The sequence below is a fragment of the Tripterygium wilfordii genome, chromosome 3 (assembly GCF_013401445.1).
Source record: "Tripterygium wilfordii isolate XIE 37 chromosome 3, ASM1340144v1, whole genome shotgun sequence".
Taxonomy (NCBI): Eukaryota; Viridiplantae; Streptophyta; class Magnoliopsida; order Celastrales; family Celastraceae; genus Tripterygium; species Tripterygium wilfordii.
The window spans coordinates 4,046,071-4,067,318 of NC_052234.1; the positions used below are offsets into that span (position 1 = coordinate 4,046,071).

General features: G+C 38.5%; 1 protein-coding gene across 1 annotated transcript; it reads right to left on the reverse strand.

Moving 5' to 3' along the window:
* Window positions 1-349: 349 nt before the first annotated feature.
* Window positions 350-5,387, reverse strand: LOC119994999 (protein NRT1/ PTR FAMILY 8.3). Its single transcript, XM_038841356.1, has 5 exons — window positions 5,131-5,387; window positions 4,330-4,435; window positions 3,863-4,080; window positions 2,485-3,035; window positions 350-1,409 (listed from the first exon to the last, which is right to left on the reverse strand). Exons 1-5 carry the CDS (start codon window positions 5,179-5,181, stop codon window positions 587-589), a joined length of 1,749 nt encoding a protein of 582 aa, XP_038697284.1. The 5' UTR covers window positions 5,182-5,387; the 3' UTR covers window positions 350-586.
* Window positions 5,388-21,248: the final 15,861 nt, after the last annotated feature.

The window sequence follows — 21,248 nt, forward strand, 5'->3', positions numbered from 1 at the left end:
TCAATTCAATTAAAGGACACAAAAACATTTGTAATATGAGGTAAAAAATATCTAAAATATAGTACGAACTAAAGACCAGCAAACTCGATTGTCGTTTCCTGTTTTGAGAATTTGCTACCCTATACTTGTGATAATATCAGATAAACAAAAACCTGGGAATGGATCATACGCTCATACCCGTAACTGCATACCCTGCCCACGCTCACCACCCATCAATGCAAAAGAAGCAAAATCCCACCACGTCATTAAATTGCATGGCAAGGACGAGCTATAGACATCCATGACAATAACAAATGTCAATGACTCCTACAGACGAGCATGTTTTTCTTACCCATAACACAAGCATGAATTAGATGAAATATCTGAACAGAGATGCACTATGACAATGTCTGATAAAATGTGTCCGTGTACATCGACAAATAACAATCCACGAATACCAAGCAAATGAATGTTATAAAATACACATAATCCTTTGAACCTGAAATGAAACTTTATCTTTGTAAAACAGGCAACCCTTATATACAATCAATTGTCGTGACGAAACCATTATCAGGACCAACTATAGCACCTTCCTCTCAGATTAACCTTAAGAGGTCTTCTTATGCTTATATTTACTAGCGCAGGCAGTGTAAACTATCATGTTTAAGAAGCTGAGGCCAGCCAGAAGCCAGAAAAAGTAATCCAGATGGCCCTCATTCAAGTTATCCGGGATCCATCCTGAATTTCCACCCCTAGTTGTGAAGTAAGTTACAACGGTCAGAATAAAAGAGCTCAAATAATTCCCTAAGGCGGTTGTCAGAAGCGACAATGCGCTGCACAAACTCCTCATTGCATCTGGAGATTGGTCATAGAAGAACTCCAGCTGCCCAATGAACGTAAATACCTCTGCAGCACCCAACAACATATATTGAGGTACCTGCCAAAAGATATTAAGAGGTACCGGAACAGCCTCATCAACCAAACCTAACGAACGTGCAAGCTGCAATCGCACAATTTCCACCAAAGCAGCAGCTGACATGCATAGAACTGAAAGAAAGAGGCCAATTCCCATTCGTTGCAACTCAGAGAAGCCTCTTTCCTTCCGTGTAAATTTCCTTGCAACTGGGACAATGATCCTATCATAAACAGGCACCCAGAAAATAACACTGATAACATCAAAAGTTGAGAGAGAGGCAGGAGGAATAGTGAAAGAACCAACTCTTGTGTCCATCATTGTCCCTTGTTCAACAAACATAGTAGACATTTGCGCATACACAGCAGAAAAAACAATTCCAGTAGCCCAAATTGGAAACATGCGAATCAAAATCTTCATTTCCTCCACCTGTGTCACAGTGCATAACTTCCATGGGTCAGAGAAGTCCCCACTTTTGATCTCATTATCCGAGAGTACAGCAGCTTTATCAAGACACCTGCATCATAAATCCAGTTTGTTTTTGATGAGTATACTACCACGCATAAAGGAGCATCTGAATATCTTAAAGCTCAACAATTTAAATCTAACGATAATGGACAGAATAAGGGTGATAAGATAAACCAAATTCTCAAACAGACAAAAGAAAGAGAAACAAAAAAGAAAGAGCTGTCAGGTGGGTGGGGTGGTGGAGAGAAGTCGAACAGAATTCCCTTCAACCTCCCGCTGGGAAAATCACACATAACTGTCCATACTTTTAACTATATTTTCAAAACATTAACATTTTGCTGACAGTCTTTCCTCAGAGACAATGTAGATAACCATTATCGATGATAACCTCATGCACCTAATTGGAATAATAACACCGTACAGAAACAAATTTCCAATGGAAAGGATAGAAAACGTAAACTAGAATCTACCACATTACACGTTAAATCATTTTAATTCAAGGCGGAACATAAAATGTAGAACAGGAACTGAGTATCTAAAACCACCACAAAAACCATCCCCCAGATTGCCCTTGGGATGAATAAGAAACTAATGACATGCCCTTCCACTTGAAAATATGGTAGAATGATAAGAATTCCTTTCAAGATTATTCTTAAATAAGATAAATTAATCTAGAAATCTTGTCAATCAATAAGATCATTACTTTGCCATTTCACCATGAAGTGATGTGTTTTTTAAATGTTCAACGAAACATGGGACATATCTAATTCATGCATGTTTGAAACACTACCAAAGAAGTGTGTTGCGATAAATCAATCACAGCCTCCTACATCTCTGTACCAGAATCTCAGTCCACCTCAATGAAGTCAAAGTACTAAATTCATTGCTTTCCAATATCATGCAAATCATCTTTCATTGGGTCCAAACAACCCTTAAAAATAAAACACTCATTAACAAAGCATTTTATAAACAAACATATTATTCAAATGAAAATAGCAATTGACATGGCAAAGCATTAATCTTTGAAGCTTTGTCAGAGTGGATAGTGCTGTGAGGTGGAGTGAGTGTGTGAAGAAAGGGGAAAAAAATGCATTTTAACTCAGCACATTAAAGAAGAAATTTACTTCAGCTCATCACTGTGCTCTATTTTCCGACTTCCTTCGATGGCTGAGCTCTGTGTTTCATACAGGAGACTACTGTCCTCGGGGACCTTCTGATTCCACTTCCGAAATGATGCAACCAGAACCTGACACATCCTTGTAAGAGGACTTCCCCCGGGTTTCTGAAATCTGTAGAGGGGTGTGCCAGAAAAGAAACTAGCAATTGCGATTCCCATGAACAGTGCGGGAATGCCAAACCCTAGGCCCCAACCAGCATTGTCTTGAATCCATACCAGAAAACTACTGGAGATAAGAGCACCAATGTTGATAGAAAAGTAAAACCAGTTGAAAAATGATCCCTTGCTTACTCGTTCTTTAGGATCCGTATCATCGAACTGATCTGCCCCAAAAGAGGAAACACAGGGTTTGATGCCACCAGTCCCCAGTGCAATTAGATACAGCCCAAAGAAGAATACTGCATATTGAGCTGGAGTAGCTGAAGGGCAAACAGAATCCAAGCATTCAACAGGCTTCAATGCAGGAACTGACGCTGATAGGGTCAATGTACACATCCCCTGTGAATATTATAGAAATGAAATGTTAGATCACAATAGAGAAAATACAACAGCAAAAAGAAAAGGGAAGTAAAGATTTCTAGTCGTCCCACTCTCTTGACTTTCTAGCCTAAGATGGACCAAACTCTGTAGTCAAAAACGCTAAATATTTTCTTCGAAATCTAAGTTTTGGATCATTCAGTTTTCATTTCTATACCTTCATATTGTCATAGTTGAATTAGAACAATAAAAATCAAGGAAAAGCATATATACGCAGGCTTACTTCGTTATAGGTGGTTAGAACCCATGACGCGTAGGTTGCAACAAAGCAATTTTATCACTCCACAAAGGGTTGCTCCTTAGTTTAGACTCCCAAATACCAGGTAGAATTTCTCTAGAACTATCTTCCCAACATTTTTGAAATCTGAGGCAAATAATATTGAAGGTGGGTGGAAAACCCTGAGACTCTTATTTCTAAACTGAAACTCCAGAACCAGAATGATTTCGCTAGTATGTATAATGATGCACTATCCCCAATAGATCACTTCAAGAACACTGAAACACGCAAAGCTTGGATGGGGTGATTCTGCAAATGACTAGATGGATATCTACCTATGACCTCATCTATTCATAACTCTCTCGTATCTGAGATGAGGTTAAACAAAAATTTCATTCTATGGTGCTACAAATTGTGAGACAACACTGCAGGACTGACTGAATGAAGGGATATCAATAACCAAATTCTCTAGCTCCCTAGCCTTGAGGGAACATGCAAGTTCCTGGCATATGTAGAGACCCAAGTAACAAACCAAAAGCATAAATAATAAATAAGAAGTTAATCTAATTACCATTAAGTAAATTGTAGAGAAAGCAGCTATTGTCCAATATCTTCCCCAATAAGCATCTGCTAAGACGGCTCCAATGAGAGGGGTAAGATAGCAAGTGCCTTGCCAGGTGGTAACATTTCTTGCAGCCGACACGTTTCCTTCATTTAGCTTCTTCGTAAGATAAGAAACAAGATTTGTCGCAATCCCATAGTAGGCCAGACGTTCACAACATTCAGTACCTGTTTCCATACTCAAAAAGTAAGAAATAAAATTAATTGTTCACCATGTAACTGAAGTAAGAATTTTTTTTAAACTGCTGCCATGCACAATGCTCCCGTGGTGGACGGGGTTGGGGACACACTATGCAGGCAGACGTTACCCCCATATAACATGTGAAGATTCTGTTTTAAGAATTGAATATGTGACCTCCAAATTGCACCCCTACAACTCTACATGCTCGCATGTAAGTGAAGAAGTAAGATGCATACCCAAAATGAAAGGGCATGCTTTCCAGTTTCCAGTGCTCCTCTTCAGAACCGGCTTCCCATGAAAATCAACAGAGCCATCTCCAGTATACAGTCCACTGCCTTCATTCTAAATGTACAGTAGAAACATCATTATATACATATTTAAGTCAGATGAAGAAAAACCACAACCTCTTTGATACATCGATGCTCAAAGAAGAAAAGAAACACAACACAAAATACATATATGAGAACAGTTTTTGAACAAAGGGATAACAGCTAACCTAATGCCCGAGATTCAACCAAAAATACTCATTTTTTGTTGTCAACTAACCACAGTCCACATTTATCTTTTATAATTCCCTGTACCTGATAAAATGGTCTTGAAAATAGAGACCGAATCTGCATGTCTAAGCACAAACCCCTAATGAACTTCAATGGTCAAAACTTAGTATATTCAAACTTCGGAAACACAAAGGCATTTTATTTTACCCACAATCAAACAAGCAACAATCAGCATGAAATTAATAGCAATCATAAGAGGAATCCCTAACTGAACTCGGTCTACAGCAGCACGGCAGATTATTATACTTGAAACTCGTAGAGAAATAGTGATCAAAGACACGATCTCACTAAGAATCAAACCTTAGAATCTCCAAATACTGCTTCAGATTAAGATTTGAATTATCTAGCGAACAATTCAATTATCCTAAATCCAAATCGAAACCCTACATCATACGAAGACAGATTTACTGCATCACTTCGTAGTTATACACAGAATCAAAGTCAATCTAATGAAGGAGCTATTGAGAGAGAGAAAGGTACCTGAATAAGACAATCCTCCAATAGTGCTCTGTCTTCCTCCACGGATCCCATCGGTTTTTTTCTTTTCAGTCGCTCTTCTTGGGCTCTTTCGATATTCCCAAACTGAAAAGAGTGAAGGAAGCAAATAAGGAGAAGATCCTTTACATAGAAGGAAAGGATAAGGAGCCTAGGAATCTGACGTAGCCTTGACGACTTGCTCTGTTGCAGTAAATGAAAACCTGTAAACCGCCGTTTCTTGCGACCCGTAAATTCTGCCACGCCACAACTGCAATTGTTGTCGTAACACTCCTCTTTCCTTTTATTGGGAAATATGCAGCATGACCCTAAAGTTTGTTCTACTTGTATACACACCCCTTTTATATATTAATTTTAGAGGCCTTAATTTTTATTAATTGCACGAAGTGTGTGCAAGTGCAACAAAATAAAATTTCAAACATAAAAAGTTCCCCACGCAATGGGGCAACTTGCACGCCCCTTACGTCTGGGGGCGGCCGGAAGAAAATTAGGATGTGATTGACATGTCAATTTTCTTGTAGGGTAGGTAGGTGACTAACCATCAACACGACTATTCACTTAAAATCAGTGTTATCATAATCGACCTTCGCATCTATTGGTCACAACAATTTTGAAGGTTAAATCGGTTGACCCAATTGATCAAAGGTTGAACCGCTCTTTTTTTAAATAAATTATTTTATTTATAAAAGGGATAAGTATCAGGGAAGCTCCTGAACTATCAAAAAAAGGTCATTTGAGCCCCTAATCTTTTTTTGTGTCAAACCAGCCATTCAACTTCCAACTATGGTCCACGTTAGCCCTTCCACTCCTTTCCGTCAAAAAATACTGACGTGGACCTCATTATCTAACATGGCTTTATTTTGTATAGAAATGTAAAATATGTGTAAAGGATGACATGGCATAGGAAAAGGAAAAAAAAAACCAAAATTAAAATTTGAAAAACCCTAATTCTCTCACCCTCTCTCTCTCTCTACCCCCTCTATCTCTTCCTCCTCTCCCTCTTCTGTCGCCTCACTTACTCATCCACCTTCAATCAGATCCAGCCCAAACTTTTTACCCAAAAAACTGCACTTTCTTAAGTTTTTGTCATGTGAATAACAACTACCCTACAGATAACGACAGCGAATCAAATCTAAGGTTATGAGATGCTCTTCCAATGGCCTCTAAGTCTCATTAATTTCTATGGATTTTTGGGTGCCAAGTCCTGGTTGCCCACCACTTGTTTGATATATGGTTCTTCTATTTGATTTCAATGGTAATTAAAAATTCCACTCTTCGATTATGCTTGTTTCTATTAAGTTTTACAACACCGATCTAATTGACTTTTTGAATTTGTTGTGTGTGTACTTTTCACGTTGCTATATTGACAGAGCTGAGATGTTGTACTTGTTGCCTATGTCGTGTCTATCGTGGACGAGGAAGACAGTGCGAATGGATTGCTGGCAGTAGGGTCGGAGACCTGGTCGTGGACAAGGAAGATGGTGCCATGGCACCGTTGATAGTATTGTTGAATGGAGAAGACAAAGTTAATTGATAGGTGTCATTATTTAATAGGCCATTACCATGTGTATGTCATGTGGAATTCATTAAAAAAATTCAAAATTACATGTCATTGGTCAACGGCCAAGTCACCTCAGTTATGACGGAAAGTGGTCGGATGGCTTCTTTGAACCAATACTGGAAGATGAGTGGTTAGTTTGACACAAAAGAAAGATTAAGGGTTTAAGTGGCCTTTTTTTGATAGTTTAGGGGTTTCCTTGATACTTATCCCTTTATAAAATAATAGTAGTAGTAGTATATATAGTCACTTAATTTTTGAATATTCACTTAATTTTAAGACATTAACAAATTGACTTAATTTCAAATATAACGAAACAAGTATAACTACGAAATATATTGGTGGTGTGGTGAGGTGTGTTCATCCATTGGATTGCTAAAAAGTGAGGCCAAATTGAGATTTTTCATTTTTGTGGTGTTCTTTCTTCTTTTTTTTTTTGATTAGGGAACCCCTTCCAGACACGTCTTGCGAGCTTTGCTCTACGCGACGGCCCACAAGAGTAAACCCTAACCCAGCCCGCCACCCCACTAGACGGTCTGGGCTTTAAGTCAAGACCGAGGCCCAGGTGGGATATAACTCCAGTGGACTAGCATGCTAGCGCTTCGTTCCCGGTTGGAATCGAACCCCTTCCCTCCACATGCACGCGCGAGCACGCACAGTTGAGTGTGGAGACCGAGTGATCGACCAACCAGGCTATACCACTTTCGTTTGGTGTTCTTTCTTTGGGTCTCACAAAGAAAAAAAAGATAATGGAAATTATTTTTTGAAAGACCATTTTGTCCCACATGGAAGATTCAAAAGACATGACATTTTTTTTGTCAAGATGGAAGATTCAAAAAAAGTATGACATGTTTTTTGTCCCACGTCGAAGAATCAAGAAAGAGATATGACAAGTTCCATTATAAAATTAGATGTTGCGAATGTATAGACGTATGGCTCGTGCAGTTCTCATTTCCCACGATTAAACCTACGGGTCTTGAGCGTTGTCATGGGGCAATTGCGTATTTGGGCCAACATGAGAATTGGCCCGACTTCAGTAAAAAATGAAGGTTGAACCTGTCTGACCAGCGGGCTGATCTAATAACATTGCTTAAACTACGTGCTAAGACACCACAATGTGTCTTGTAGAGATCAACTGAGAGATATAGTTGTAGAGAAGAGTAAGGAGTAGGACAAAGAGTAAGGTGCAACGGTAATGTTGAATAAAATATAGAGTAGTGTTCGGCGTAGTGTAGGCTCATATCCCAACACTCACACTCAAACTCAAGATAAAGTCCTAGCTCTCTATGTAATATGTTTGTTTCATGCAACATATCCAATTGATGGCTGGTAATGACATGTTGTTGCCTCTTTCATAGTGAGGCCAGTTCCATAACAAACACAACCTAGTCAAACAAAACCCAAACCAAACCAAATAGACAAACCCTATCCCACTATATTCAACCCAGATCAAACACACTCTCAAATCAATAGTGAAGTGATCGTAGAAAATGAAGAACCCCTAATCGGCAAAAACTATTCACTTGGATTGGGATTTTGGCATGAGTCCTATTGCATCCACCACGTCACGACAGCTTGAGGAGAATCTTATGGCAACACCACTTCCTTAAATACGAAAAGAGAACCTAGACGAAATTGGCCTTTTGTCTTACCAGAGCTAGAGGTCTAGTCAGGTGCTCCCACGTGCCAGTAAAGAGGACAACTACAAGTCGCCTAGAGAGAGAATCCTTTTTTAGAGAGAATCTTTTTCCTCTCACACATCAAGTTTATCCGCATTTGAAAGATTATTTGGGCATGCTCCAGATTATTTTTCTTTAAGAATTTTTGGTTGTAGTTATTTTGTTCTTATACCTCATTTAGAGCGTAACAAATTATCCTTGTGCTCTGCCATTTGTGTTTTCCTATGATTTAGAGAATGTCAAAAGGGATATTATTTTTTTGATCCCAAATGATGTCATTGTTTTGTTCTTGAGCACATTCCTTTCTTTTTATATTCTTGCTAGCACTCATGAATTGATAAAATCATATCTTATTCATATTGACCATTTTTTATTATGATCTTGATAGTTTCTCTTCTCAAATTTACTGCACTAGAAATATTGACCTATCTTCTACATCTCATTCGCACATTTCTATAATCTATGTTGTAATTAGGTTGACTGTTTGTATACATTACATTTAATTTTCTATTTGACGGTCAACTTGGCTATAGTTTTTGCCTTAGAGGACCTTTTGTCATTTTTTTTTTATCAATTGTGAGCTCTGTGTGTCTGCACGTGTGTGTACGGCTCATGAAGGTGGTACAACGTGCGGCATAGGAGGCATGTCCACTATCCCACATCGAACAATGCTTGAGGGGAAGTGCAGAATATAATAGGCCAAACTCTCAAACTAGTAACAATCGGTTTTCCTTGGAGTGGTGGCATCAAATCTCATAAAAACTCCGTGGTAAAACGTGCTTGGGTGAAAGCAATATTGGGATGGGTCACCTCCTGGGAAGACAAAGCCATGAGGGCCAATTGGGCCCAAAGCGGACAAAGTGTTACTAGACTTAAGGGGGCGGGTTGTTATAGTTGGTATCAGAGTCGATGGGTTGGGTCGGTAGGGTACTCATGGTCCTGTGTGGGTGCGCTCACGGGGATGTGAGCCTCTTAAGAGGGGTGGAATGTGGGCTCTGTGTATCGGCACGTGTGTGTACGGCTCCTGAGGGGGGGTACAACGTGTGGCAGAAGAGGCATGTCCACTATCCCACATCGGACAATACTTGAGGGGAAGTACAGAATATAATAAGTCAAACTCTCAAACTAGTAACAATTGGTTTTCCTTGGAGTGGTGGCACCAAATCCCATAAAAACTCCATAGTTAAACGTGCTTGGACGAGAGCAATATTGGGATGGGTGACCTCCTGAGAAGACAAAACCATGAGGGCCAGTCGGGCCCAAAGCGGACAAATTGTTACTAGACTTGAGGGGACTGGCTGTTACATTGATAGCTGTCTGATTTATGGTCATTGTAAGCTATTGATATAGCAGTTGTCAAACACATAAGGGATATGAATCTATATATTATAAAGTGAACCTCAATAAAGTTGAAGAAACATTCTCATGCTACGACGTCACCATCCAAAATTGGTGAAAATATGACACCTGACAAATTATTTGTTATGGATATTCACTTGATTTTAAATAAAAAGTATGTTAATTTATTCACTTTGTCTCTGCTAGACTTTTGTTGTATGGAATCTAGCTTGAAAGTTCTGATATGTATATATGTTCAGGCAGAAGCACTTGTTAAGACGAATCAATGTTATATTCAGGGCTAGAGGTAACAAGAAGAGAGACATGTATGTTGATCCTGCATTAGCCGGGATAATCATCTCGAAGAAGGCAGAATGATCCCTCTTCAGATGGAATTGGTAGGCAAAGATGCCTACATTGTTCTAGATGGTGCTGACATGGATTTGTCTGCAACAAATATTGTTAAAGGAGATTTCTTCTACAGTTAAAGGCCACAAGGCCAACAACACAAGTAATGGATTGTCTTGAAAATGTGGATTCCTCTGTTCTTCCAACTGTTAGTATTGAGATTTGGTTGAACAATTCTCAAACATTAATTCTTGATCTCATTAACTGTTTCCTCGACCCCAAGTGACTCTCTTGTGCATACCTATCCTATTGAAGGATTTTTTCCAACTTTTACAATGGAACATGTTGCAGAAATTTTGAGAGTATCTCAATCTGAAACGTAGGTCAAGCAAGATATGGCCACCCTTCAATTTCTTCAGTAAACTTCTCTCTCACTAAAATCCTCTATTTCTCCCTTCAAGTCTCTTATAGGTTGTTTGAGCTTCAATTACTTTGAGCTACATATTTCCTTTACTTTTCTATCTCGGGGGTGGTAGAAGGGGCTTTGTATTTGAGATTCACTTACTAATTTTAGTTATGAGTTTCAATTAGAATGAATTGTATGCATTTATTCTGAAAGTTGAACTTTTTGGTTTTTGTTCTCTTCAATGTTTTGCACACTGTCGTATGTATGAGGAAAGTAGTTGGTGGACATCACCTTATTTGAAGAAAACATTGTTAGTAAAAAAAACGTTGTTCTAGGGGGTATGATACCTGTTGGTACCGGATTCAAAGGATTAGTGCGTTTTTCACGGCAACATAATAACATTTCTTTGAAAACTAAAAAGACGAATTTATTCAAGGGTGAAGTGAGAGATATTTTGTTCTACCACAGAGAATTTTTTGATTCGTGCATTTCAAATAATTGTCATACAATTGATGCTGCTCAGTGATCACCTATTTTAGCCTCATGTTGTTGTTATTGTGAATTTCAAGGGGTTTCCTTTTCGTCTCCTTAAGCAATTACGAGATATGTACCTCTTTTAGATTGATTTGATGTTTACATGCCAATTATGTAATGACTATATTGTTAGAGAATGACTGATATTGGGCAAAAATTCTAATTGCAACTAGGTACAATTATGTAGCACCATCTTTCCGGGCATGTCTACATGGAAAGGGGGGCGTAGCAAGACTCAGAGGACTGGCTAATTTTGTTGATCATGTCTTGGGCATGCTCCAAAAAAGATGAAGCAATTCATAGATCAAATGGCTTGGATGGAACTTTTATTGGCTATCCCATTCTAGAATATGTTTTGCATGTGCATTTAGCATGAATCTATTCGCTTTGATATGAGATATGTCCTACATAGCTGCACAAAATAACTAAAACATTTGTTAGTCATATTATTGAACTTTCAAATCAAGTATTAGGCTTATGATATTTTCCTTGAAGAGCTTCCCTGTTGAAGAGATCATGTGCATTTATGTAGCAGTATATGTTGCACTCACTCTTATTAGCATAGTTGATGTCCCAACTTCATATGAGCAAGCTAGTATCAAAAGATTGAATACTTAATTTCAAACATGTTAAACTTCTCAAAAGTAACTCATACAAATTAGCACATAAAAGATTTAGAAGTACAATTCAAAATATACCTTGAATGATTAACCCATCCCATCCATCTTCAAGAGCTAAAACATTAAAAAAAATACTTAATCACTCATGATCTTGAAAGAAAACATAAATTTCATTTATATAAAAAGATTTTTACACAAGATTCAAGAGAAATCTAAGTTTAGAGAACACTAGAGAAAGACACAACAAAACAATATGAAAGTATGTAATGTGGGCTTGGACACTTTTATTCGTGGCCCATCATGCAAGCCCACACTTTTGGTCTAAAAGATCATATTCCATGCAAACAATGGCCCACGGGTTTTTGGCGATTTTCATGAGCTATTTTTGCTAGGCAATCAAAGAGTTGCGTTCTAATTGTAACTTAGGCCGTAATCGACCATAGTTAGGCTGAACGTTTTCATATATTACAATTAACTTTCTATTTGATTGTCAAGCTTAGGGCTTTTTTTTGTTTATCTTTCACGACAGTAAGCCATCTTCTAGATAGTTATGAAATAATTTTTCAAATAATGACCATTGATTGGTGAGCAGTCTTTTTGACTCGGACAACTGTTTGATTTATGATCATTGTAAGCTGTTGTGATAGCAGCAAATGAAAACTCACAAAGGATTGTAATACTGTGATGTATGACAAAGTGTAGTAGTTTTATAATAATTAGAAGACTTAGTTTAGTTATTTCCTTGTCTTGTTAAAAGTCTATTTCTAATTTTATTATTAGTAGTATTTGGTAATTTCATATCTATTAGGGTTTTATAGTTTTAGTATTTATAGGGTTATAAGTCGTCAGGCTAAGGGATCTTTGAATCTTTGAAATAAAAGTAGTCTACGTTATTTTGAGGCTTTTCTCAACTTTCTTGGTGGATCCAAGCTTCCTTGGTGGATTCCAAGTTATATTGGCTTAGTCGTGTACTAGACAATTGATCCGTACTTCCACACCGCATCAGTTGGTATAGTTTGATCTTTACTACTAAATTTCCTGTGTTGATTTGTATGATTTACTTTTGATAATTTAGCATGATTAAAGCTAGATATTCAATGTTATGATTCTAGTACGCTTGTATGAAGTTAGGACATCAACTAGGCTAATGAATGACAAGAAAAGAGAGAACAAAAATTTTAAAAGTCAACCTAAAGATTTTCCCCCAACTGTCAGAAAAGAGACTACCAATGCAAAGTATTACAACTCAAAACAATCCAAATTCCATGGGAGAAAGGCAGCTAGTAACACTTCTAGAGCAAATGGTGATAGTCATTGTCATTTTTACTTCTTCATGATAGGCAGCATGTCGAAGCGGAAGTAACAAACTAAATCGTACTATGACGAATTTAAGTGAAAACGTGGAATTTTCCACAAGTTGAGATCAAATCTCATTTTTATTGATATTAATAATAATAATCAAGTGTACCTCAAATTACAACTTAGAGAAATATTTATACTAGAAAAGAAACTCTAAAACGAGTAGAAAATGAAAACTAAACTAAATAAGGAAATATCGTAAATTATGCGGAATAATATAAAAGTACCACGTAAATCCCTTAAACTTACGAATTTGGGCTCAAACCCTGTTGTTACAAAGGAAAAAATCTCATTTTTGTGTAGGGCACATAATTCCCTTTTCAAAAATATATTATGGGCCCCGTAACTCCCCCTGAATTGAAAATTATGAGCCTTCAAAACTCTACTGTTAAACATTGCCCCTACATCAAATATTGAGGTACAATCAATAATCGTCTTCTGCAGCCCTTTTCTTTTTCAAACTTCTTATTTGATTATTGAAAGAAATTGAACTCAAATTGAATTGCTTGATATGACTAATTTGTTTAGAGAAGGGGATTCTAAAAATCTTTTATCCATCTTTTATAATGGCTGTCAATAACTACCACTAACTATCCATAATTGTCAGATTCCTTAATTTTCTCCACTATTCCACTACTTATTGTCATTAACTGTCATATCCTTATGTATCAATAACTGATAGCAACTACTTTCCAAATACATTCAAGTGCCTCCATTTTATGTGCCCCTCTAATCAGTCACAACTTTACAAAGTCCAAGTCTTCTCCAAATAAATACTAGAATAATCTTTGATAGCAATTGAGTTTTACAAGAGTTATCATGTACTGCCTAAAAGGTTGCCAATAAATTACGCATTGGAAATTTAAAATGTTTATAAACAAGCTACCAATGATCAATTAATTTATCATGCATATAGACAAAGAAATGTGATTCACAATTGGGGTTTGGAACAAGTCAAAGAATTGGTTAAATAATAAAATCCCAACAGAATTGGAAAAACCTAAAAGCCTAGCATACCATATGTTCAACAAAGACCATTATACCTGTTAATGCAAAAATCTGCACAACTCACACGTCAGTAGTTGGGGTCCAAGCTGTGACATAAATAGCAAAACTTTGACTCCTCCATGGGTTGACTCTAGGGAGGTCCCTGTGAGGTCTTCCCTCGTTTGTGCCACCAGTCATGTTGACCAAACATGTCATTTTCGTTCATTCAAAATACCAATTAGCCTACCTAGCACCCCAATTTCATACAATTATGGTAGAATAATAAAATTAAGTAACAAACTTCTTTAATGCCAACACTACGCAAAGTAAAGCACAAATAGGTATGATTCATAATTAGAATTTAGGATATAGGGTTTATAGTTTAGAATTTAGTATTTAAATTATTATTTTTTCAAAATCTATTATATCATAACATTATGAACACCAAAATACTCAATCCCACATTTTAATATAATTTTGATAGAGAATTGAAGCCAAAAATTGAAGCTCCCCCATTCCCCAAGTAAACGGTTTAGTTATTCAATATATTAAACCTTAGGACAATTGACAAATTTTTGTCGAGATGTATTTCACCATCGAATCGTGGGGAGGTCCAGTGTTAAATAACACTGTACCCCCTCCAGTGGAGGACTTAAAGAATCCCAATTCGTTTCATTTTTTCATTTTTTATTTTTTTAATGAAACTCCAATTCGTTTCAAGTCTTGATAATAAAATCCTTCAAATAGACTACTTTGTATAAAATAAAATCAATAAACTTCTTTGAACATATTTCCTATATAATATTTTTAAAGAGGAGAAGCCCAGTCCGTCTACAAAGGCCCAATCTAAGGCTCACACCTAACAAGACCAGCTCAACTATTTCTGTAACCATCTTTAGTTTAGTTCAAACCTATATTAAGTCTCAACGGCTCTCTAGTCAGTTCGCACAGTCTTTGTGCAGTCCTCTCTGTACCTATGTCAGTGTTTTCCAACCGTTACCTCTGTTATCAATCCTTTCTATATATGCTCTGTAATATCAATTGTTTCAATTAATGAAAATCATCTCTTCATCTTCTTTATGGTATCGGAGCTTTCACGGCTTCGATACCATAAAGAAGATGAAGAGATGATTTTACCAAATTTTATTTCCTGGAGGCTGCAAATTGTTTCTCTTCTAAGAGCGTATAACTTACTTGGATATGTTGATGGGACAAATCCATGTCCCCCTGCACCTGAGGCAACCTCCACTTCTACTTCTGAGGTTTCATCCTCTACTGCCTCTGTAGCAACTTTGCATCAGACTTGGCTCAGCCAAGATCATTTTATTCTCCACGCAATTGTTGCCTCTATTGATGGAGCGATATTGCCTCTTATCGGTGAAGTTACCCGCAGTGCTGCTGTCTGGGATAAAGTTCATAAATTGTATGCAAATACATCATGCTCGCGTATTATTCAACTCAAGTCACAGCTTTCACGCTGTCTCAAAGGTGACGAAACAATGACCGACTACTTACAAGATGTCCGCCTCCTTGTTGATGAACTCACTCTGGTTGGTCAGCCAGTCGCTCAAGACGGCCTTACTCTTTATATTTTGGATGGTTTGGGTCACGAATATGCTGGTATAGTCGGCTCTATTCGCACTCGTGAAACATCTTTCAGTTTTGAAGAGCTGAAGGATGTCTTAGTGGCCCAAGAAGGCTTTCTTCAACATCTTCTTCCTGTTCACTCGACCTCTATTGCCACTGCCAATTTTCACCAGAAAAGACCACCCTCAAATAATTCTTCAGGCAGTGGTAACTCAAACTGGCAAGGCTCTAAGTATAATCAAAACTGGACAGGCTCCCGACCTCCATTTAATCAGCATCATGCGAATCGTGGTCGTGGCAAACCACGTCTCATCTGTCAATTATGCGATATCCCTGGCCATCCAGCTTCTAAATGCAGAAAATTTCGAATCTCTGCAGCTCCTCCCCCTGCCTCTGCCAACTATGCTTCCACTACGGCTCCTTCATCTCACAATATCTACTCTCCTGCTCAGACTTGGCTAATGGACTCGGGCGCGAGCCACAACATGACTCACACTCTTAACAATCTTTCAACTCACTCTGAGTGTGATGGTTGTGATGAAGTTCATGTTGGTGATGGCACAGGTTTGAAAATCACACACATTGGCACCACTCAATTGCACACTACTACACGACCCATTCATGTCACTAATACTTTATGTGTTCCTTTCTTACAAAAGAATCTCTTATCTGTTCATGAGATAACTAAAAACAATAATGTGTCAATTGAATTTTTCCATTCTTCTTGTGTGATTAAGGATCGAGTTTCGGGGGAAGCAATGGCTTGGGGGCATTGCACTGATGGCTTATACCATTTTCAACCACATCAAATGTCATGTTTTGCTGTCTCTACTGGATCACCAGGCATTAAGACAAGCACTGAAGGATGGCATCACAGATTGGGCCATCCCAATCTTAAACTTTTTACTACTATGATGCATTCTGTTAAATTGCCTTGTACTAATATTGCATCTATTTCTAAATTTACTTGTGAATCATGCAATATGAATAAAAGCCATAGGCAACCTTTTGGTACATCCAGTATTACCAGTGATTCTCCTTTACATATTCTATATAGCGACGTATGGGGACCAGCTCCTGTAAACTCCATTGATAATTTTCGATATTATGTGATTTTTGTTGATTATTACACTAACTATACATGGTTGTTCCCTTTACAGCATAAATCTGAAGTTCACTCTGTCTTCATACAGTTTAAAAGTCTGGTGGAAAAACAATTTCAACACAAGATACGATCTTTATACAAGGACAATGGTGGGGAATACCAGAAAATACACTCATATTGGACTCAAGAGGGCATCAGCTGGTTTACATCTCCACCCCACTCCCCTCAACATGTAGCCTTGGCCGAACGCAAGCATCGACATTTAACAGAAACTGCCCGCACACTTCTACACCATGCTAATCTCCCTCTATCCTTTTGGACATATGCATTTCAGACTGCTACTTTTCTTATCAATCGCATGCCTCTGACTTCCACCACTCCCACCACTCCATTTGAGCTTTTATTTCATCAAAAGCCTAACTACCTTAAATTACGCACTTTTGGTTGCAAATGCTATCCTTGGCTGCGGCCCTATACAACAAACAAACTACAACCTAGATCCAAAGCCTGCCTCTTTGTTGGATATTCTACTTCTCAAAGTGCCTATAAGTGTTTTGATCCTACTACCTGTCGTCTTTACATCTCGCGACATGTTGTGTTTCATGAAAATGACTTCCCTTCCTTTGTCCATTTTCCCAATCCTTCTGTTCCACCAATCGCAGCTTCCTCTATTCCCGCCTCTTTGATTGTTATATCTCCCCCCAATCCATCACCGTCCTCCTCTCCAGCAATGTCCGCCCCTAGCTCACAATCTTCCCTTCCCATCAATTCGCTTCCTACTGATGCACCTTCCTCTACTCCTGACAACTCTAATCCTTCTCTCCCATTCTCCCATCCAGTTGTCACCACTACCACTTCACCATCTCCTCCTCCTGAACATCGCAGTCACCAAATGACTACTCGCTCCATGAATAACATTTTCAAACCTAAGAATATTCATATGACTACCCTACACCCTTTACCTGAAGCTCCCGAACCTCACACCGTTGCAGCAGCCCTCTCCAATCCTCACTGGCAGAAAGCTATGCAACAAGAGTTTGATGCCTTAATTCACCATCAAACCTGGCAATTGGTTCCTCCATCCGCTGAACACAAACCGATTGGTTCCAAGTGGATCTTTCGCATCAAGCGCCATCCCAATGGCACAGTTGCCCGTTACAAAGCGCGCCTTGTAGCACAAGGCTTCGCTCAACGTCCCGGCATTGACTACACCAATACATTCAGTCCTGTGATTCGTCCTGCAACTATCAAAATTGTCTTAAGTATTGCTATCTCCTGCCAGTGGTCCATTAAACACTTAGACATCAATAATGCTTTCCTAAATGGGATTCTTCAAGAACAAGTGTACATGAAACAACCAAAAGGGTTCGAAGATCCCACACATCCCCATCATCTGTGCAAACTCCGTAAATCTATCTACGGACTTAAGCAGGCTCCTTGAGCGTGGTACACAGCCTTAAGCGGATGCCTTCAGCAACGTGGGTTTATCAACTCACTTGCTGATCCTTCTCTGTTTATTTTACAAGAGTCTCATCAAATTATGTACATACTTGTTTATGTTGACGACCTTATACTTACAGGTTCTTCTCTTACTCTAATTAACAGAATTGCTACAGCTCTGGCTGCCAAATTCTCACTGAAGGATCTAGGCGATCTTTCATACTTCCTTGGAGTTGAAGTCTTACCGACACCAACTGGTTTATTTCTCTCTCAACAAAAATACACTCGTGACATTCTTGAACGTGCTGGAATGGAGGGCGCTAAATCAGTCCACACCCCTCTACCTGCACACTTCTCAGTCAGTGCTGATGATGGAACCCTTCTGTCTGATCCTTCCATCTACCGTCAACTTATTGGCTCTTTGCAATATCTTAGCCTCACACGTCCCGATGTATGTTTCGCAGTCAATCGTCTTGCTCAATTCATGAGCAAACCCACAGACGTTCATTGGTCTCTTCTCAAGAGACTCTTACGGTTTCTGAAGGGCACCATCACTCATGGCATCACTCTCACCAAATCTCACAATCTCCAACTTAATGCTTACTCTGACTCAAATCTTCAACTTCATGGTTACTCCGACTCCGACTGGGCCGGCAATCCCGATGATCGTAGCTCTACTTCAGCGTACATCATCTTTTTCGGCAATAACCCCATCTCTTGGAGATCTCAAAAGCAGCGTGCCATCACTCGATCATCAACGGAGGCCGAGTATCGATCGCTTGCTAGCACTGCCTCTGAGGTTGCTTGGCTCCGGCATCTTCTCACCGACCTTCGCTGGAAACTTCCTCAACCACCTACACTTTATTGTGACAATCAGGGAGCTACTAATCTCAGCCAAAATCCAGTTCTCCACTCACGTATGAAGCACATCGCGGTTGACATTCACTTTGTTCGTTCTCTGGTTCATCAAGGTATCATCACGGTCCGACAAATCTCCACCGAACATCAGCTGGCTGACCTTCTAACCAAGTCTTTATTACGCCATCGTTTTGAACATCTAAGCTCCAAGATTGGAGTGACTTCCAGCCTCTCCATCTTGAGGGGGTGTAAAGAGGAGAAGCCTAGTCCGTCTACAAAGGCCCAATCTAAGGCCCACACTTAACAAGACCAGCTCAACTATTTCTGTAACCATCTTTAGTTTAGTTCAAACCTATATTAAGTCTCAACGGCTCTCTAGTCAGTTTGCACAGTCTTTGTGCAGTCCTCTCTGTACCTATGTCAGTGTTTTCCAACTGTTACCTCTGTTATCAATCCTTTCTATATATGCTCTGTAATATCAATTGTTTCAATTAATGAAAATCATCTCTTCATCTTCTTTAATTTTCACTTCACGTCATTAAAGAGATTTACAAATAAGTTTCTCAATTTCACCCATCAAACACACCGTCATTTCACAAAAGATGAAAAGTTTCCAGCACGCATGAAACAATTCAGGCCTAGACTACCCTTATTTTTCTGAGCAATCAAACAACCACACTCATTGAAAAATCAACACAATTCTTCTGGCCATTCTCCCTCTCTCCGGAGACTCCATCAACGATCGATAACCACAGCTGACTCTAAATATATAGATAGACAACGATGATAGTGGTTGTGTTGAATTTCAGAGGGAAAGAATCTATTAATTTGTTGAATAAGTTAGAATTTGATTATACAAACCTAGCATAAATAAAAGAGAAGAAGAGAAAGTTGTTGGATATATAAATGTTATAATGAAACAAAGTTGAAATGTCAAGTTAAGACTATAACATATATTTGAATTTTAATAACAATTTGTAGTGCAAACACTTATTTAATACAAATAGTCCAATCAAGCATAAATAACACAAATATTTTGTATTGAAATAAACATACAAATTGATGCACCTTTAGACTCAAATAGATTAAATATTACCACAATATACCGATCAATTGAAGAACCGGATGAGTTGATTTGTGTAGTTGTCGAACAACAAGTAAACAACAAGGAAGAGAGAGGTACGGTATGCACCGAATCTCCTTAAAGTGAATTTGCCCCTACCACGTGGTGTCCAACAATGCCGAGCAATCACCTCTCAAGATACAACGCTCCTTCACTACCATGTTAATGACACTCAAAAACAGGTGGTTCAAAACGAACCAAGTAAGAACTAACACTCTCAGACTAGATAATAGAATAGAATTTTGGCAGAGTAACAATAGGGGAGAAGCAGAAGAATTTCGTGGCGACAGAGAAGAAAAATTTTCATGTCTATGAAATGAAGCTACAGGTCTCCCAGAAAAATCAGAGAGTGGTTGATGATTTTCTGGGCACACCTCTTGACCAGGAACTGCCGCCCACCACACGCGACCGAATCGAACCGAGCCGGCCGAACGGACGGCGGCACATGTGTGTTTTTTATCAAAGCCCATAATGGGGAGCGTCTCCCTGCTAAAAAAGCTTGGGTGTTCTTGGTCCCAAAGTCTTACTACAAAGCTTGAGCCTATAAACATCATAGCCAAATTGTATTTTTCCAATGTGGTATTCTCACACACACACTTATTGCACTTTGTTCACCATGCTCATCATGGTCACTTTGGAATATTTTTACATTCAACCAAAAAATGATTTGGTCACACTAATTGCTCCAATTCATTTTCTTTATAACAATGATTAATTATCCATAAATTTCATTCAATAAATATTATTGAGTTTTTAATTAATAATGGTCAAACTATGGTTGACTATCATTTTTTGTTGCCTATCATTTTTTTTAACGAAAGTGAGAGATAGAGCGGAAGAGAAACGAGAGATGAAAGAGTGAGAGAGCTATTTTAATTACAAATTTGCCATCCCTGCAAAATATTATAAAATAACATTTTTTTTATATTTTTTTGTGTTTTGTGTTTTTTTAACACCGGACCTCCCCCGGATCCTTCAGCTTCTCCTATATGCAAGATATCAAATTTTTGTTTATCCGTCTCCACTCTCTAATGGACTAACCCATGTTTACTCATCCTTTCCCCCTTGATGCTCTGCCCGGCCCGACATTGGTGCTCCGGGGGCGTCTTCTTTTTTAGTGTCCATTCTCGTATTTCGAAAAAAATAATAATAATAAAAGCG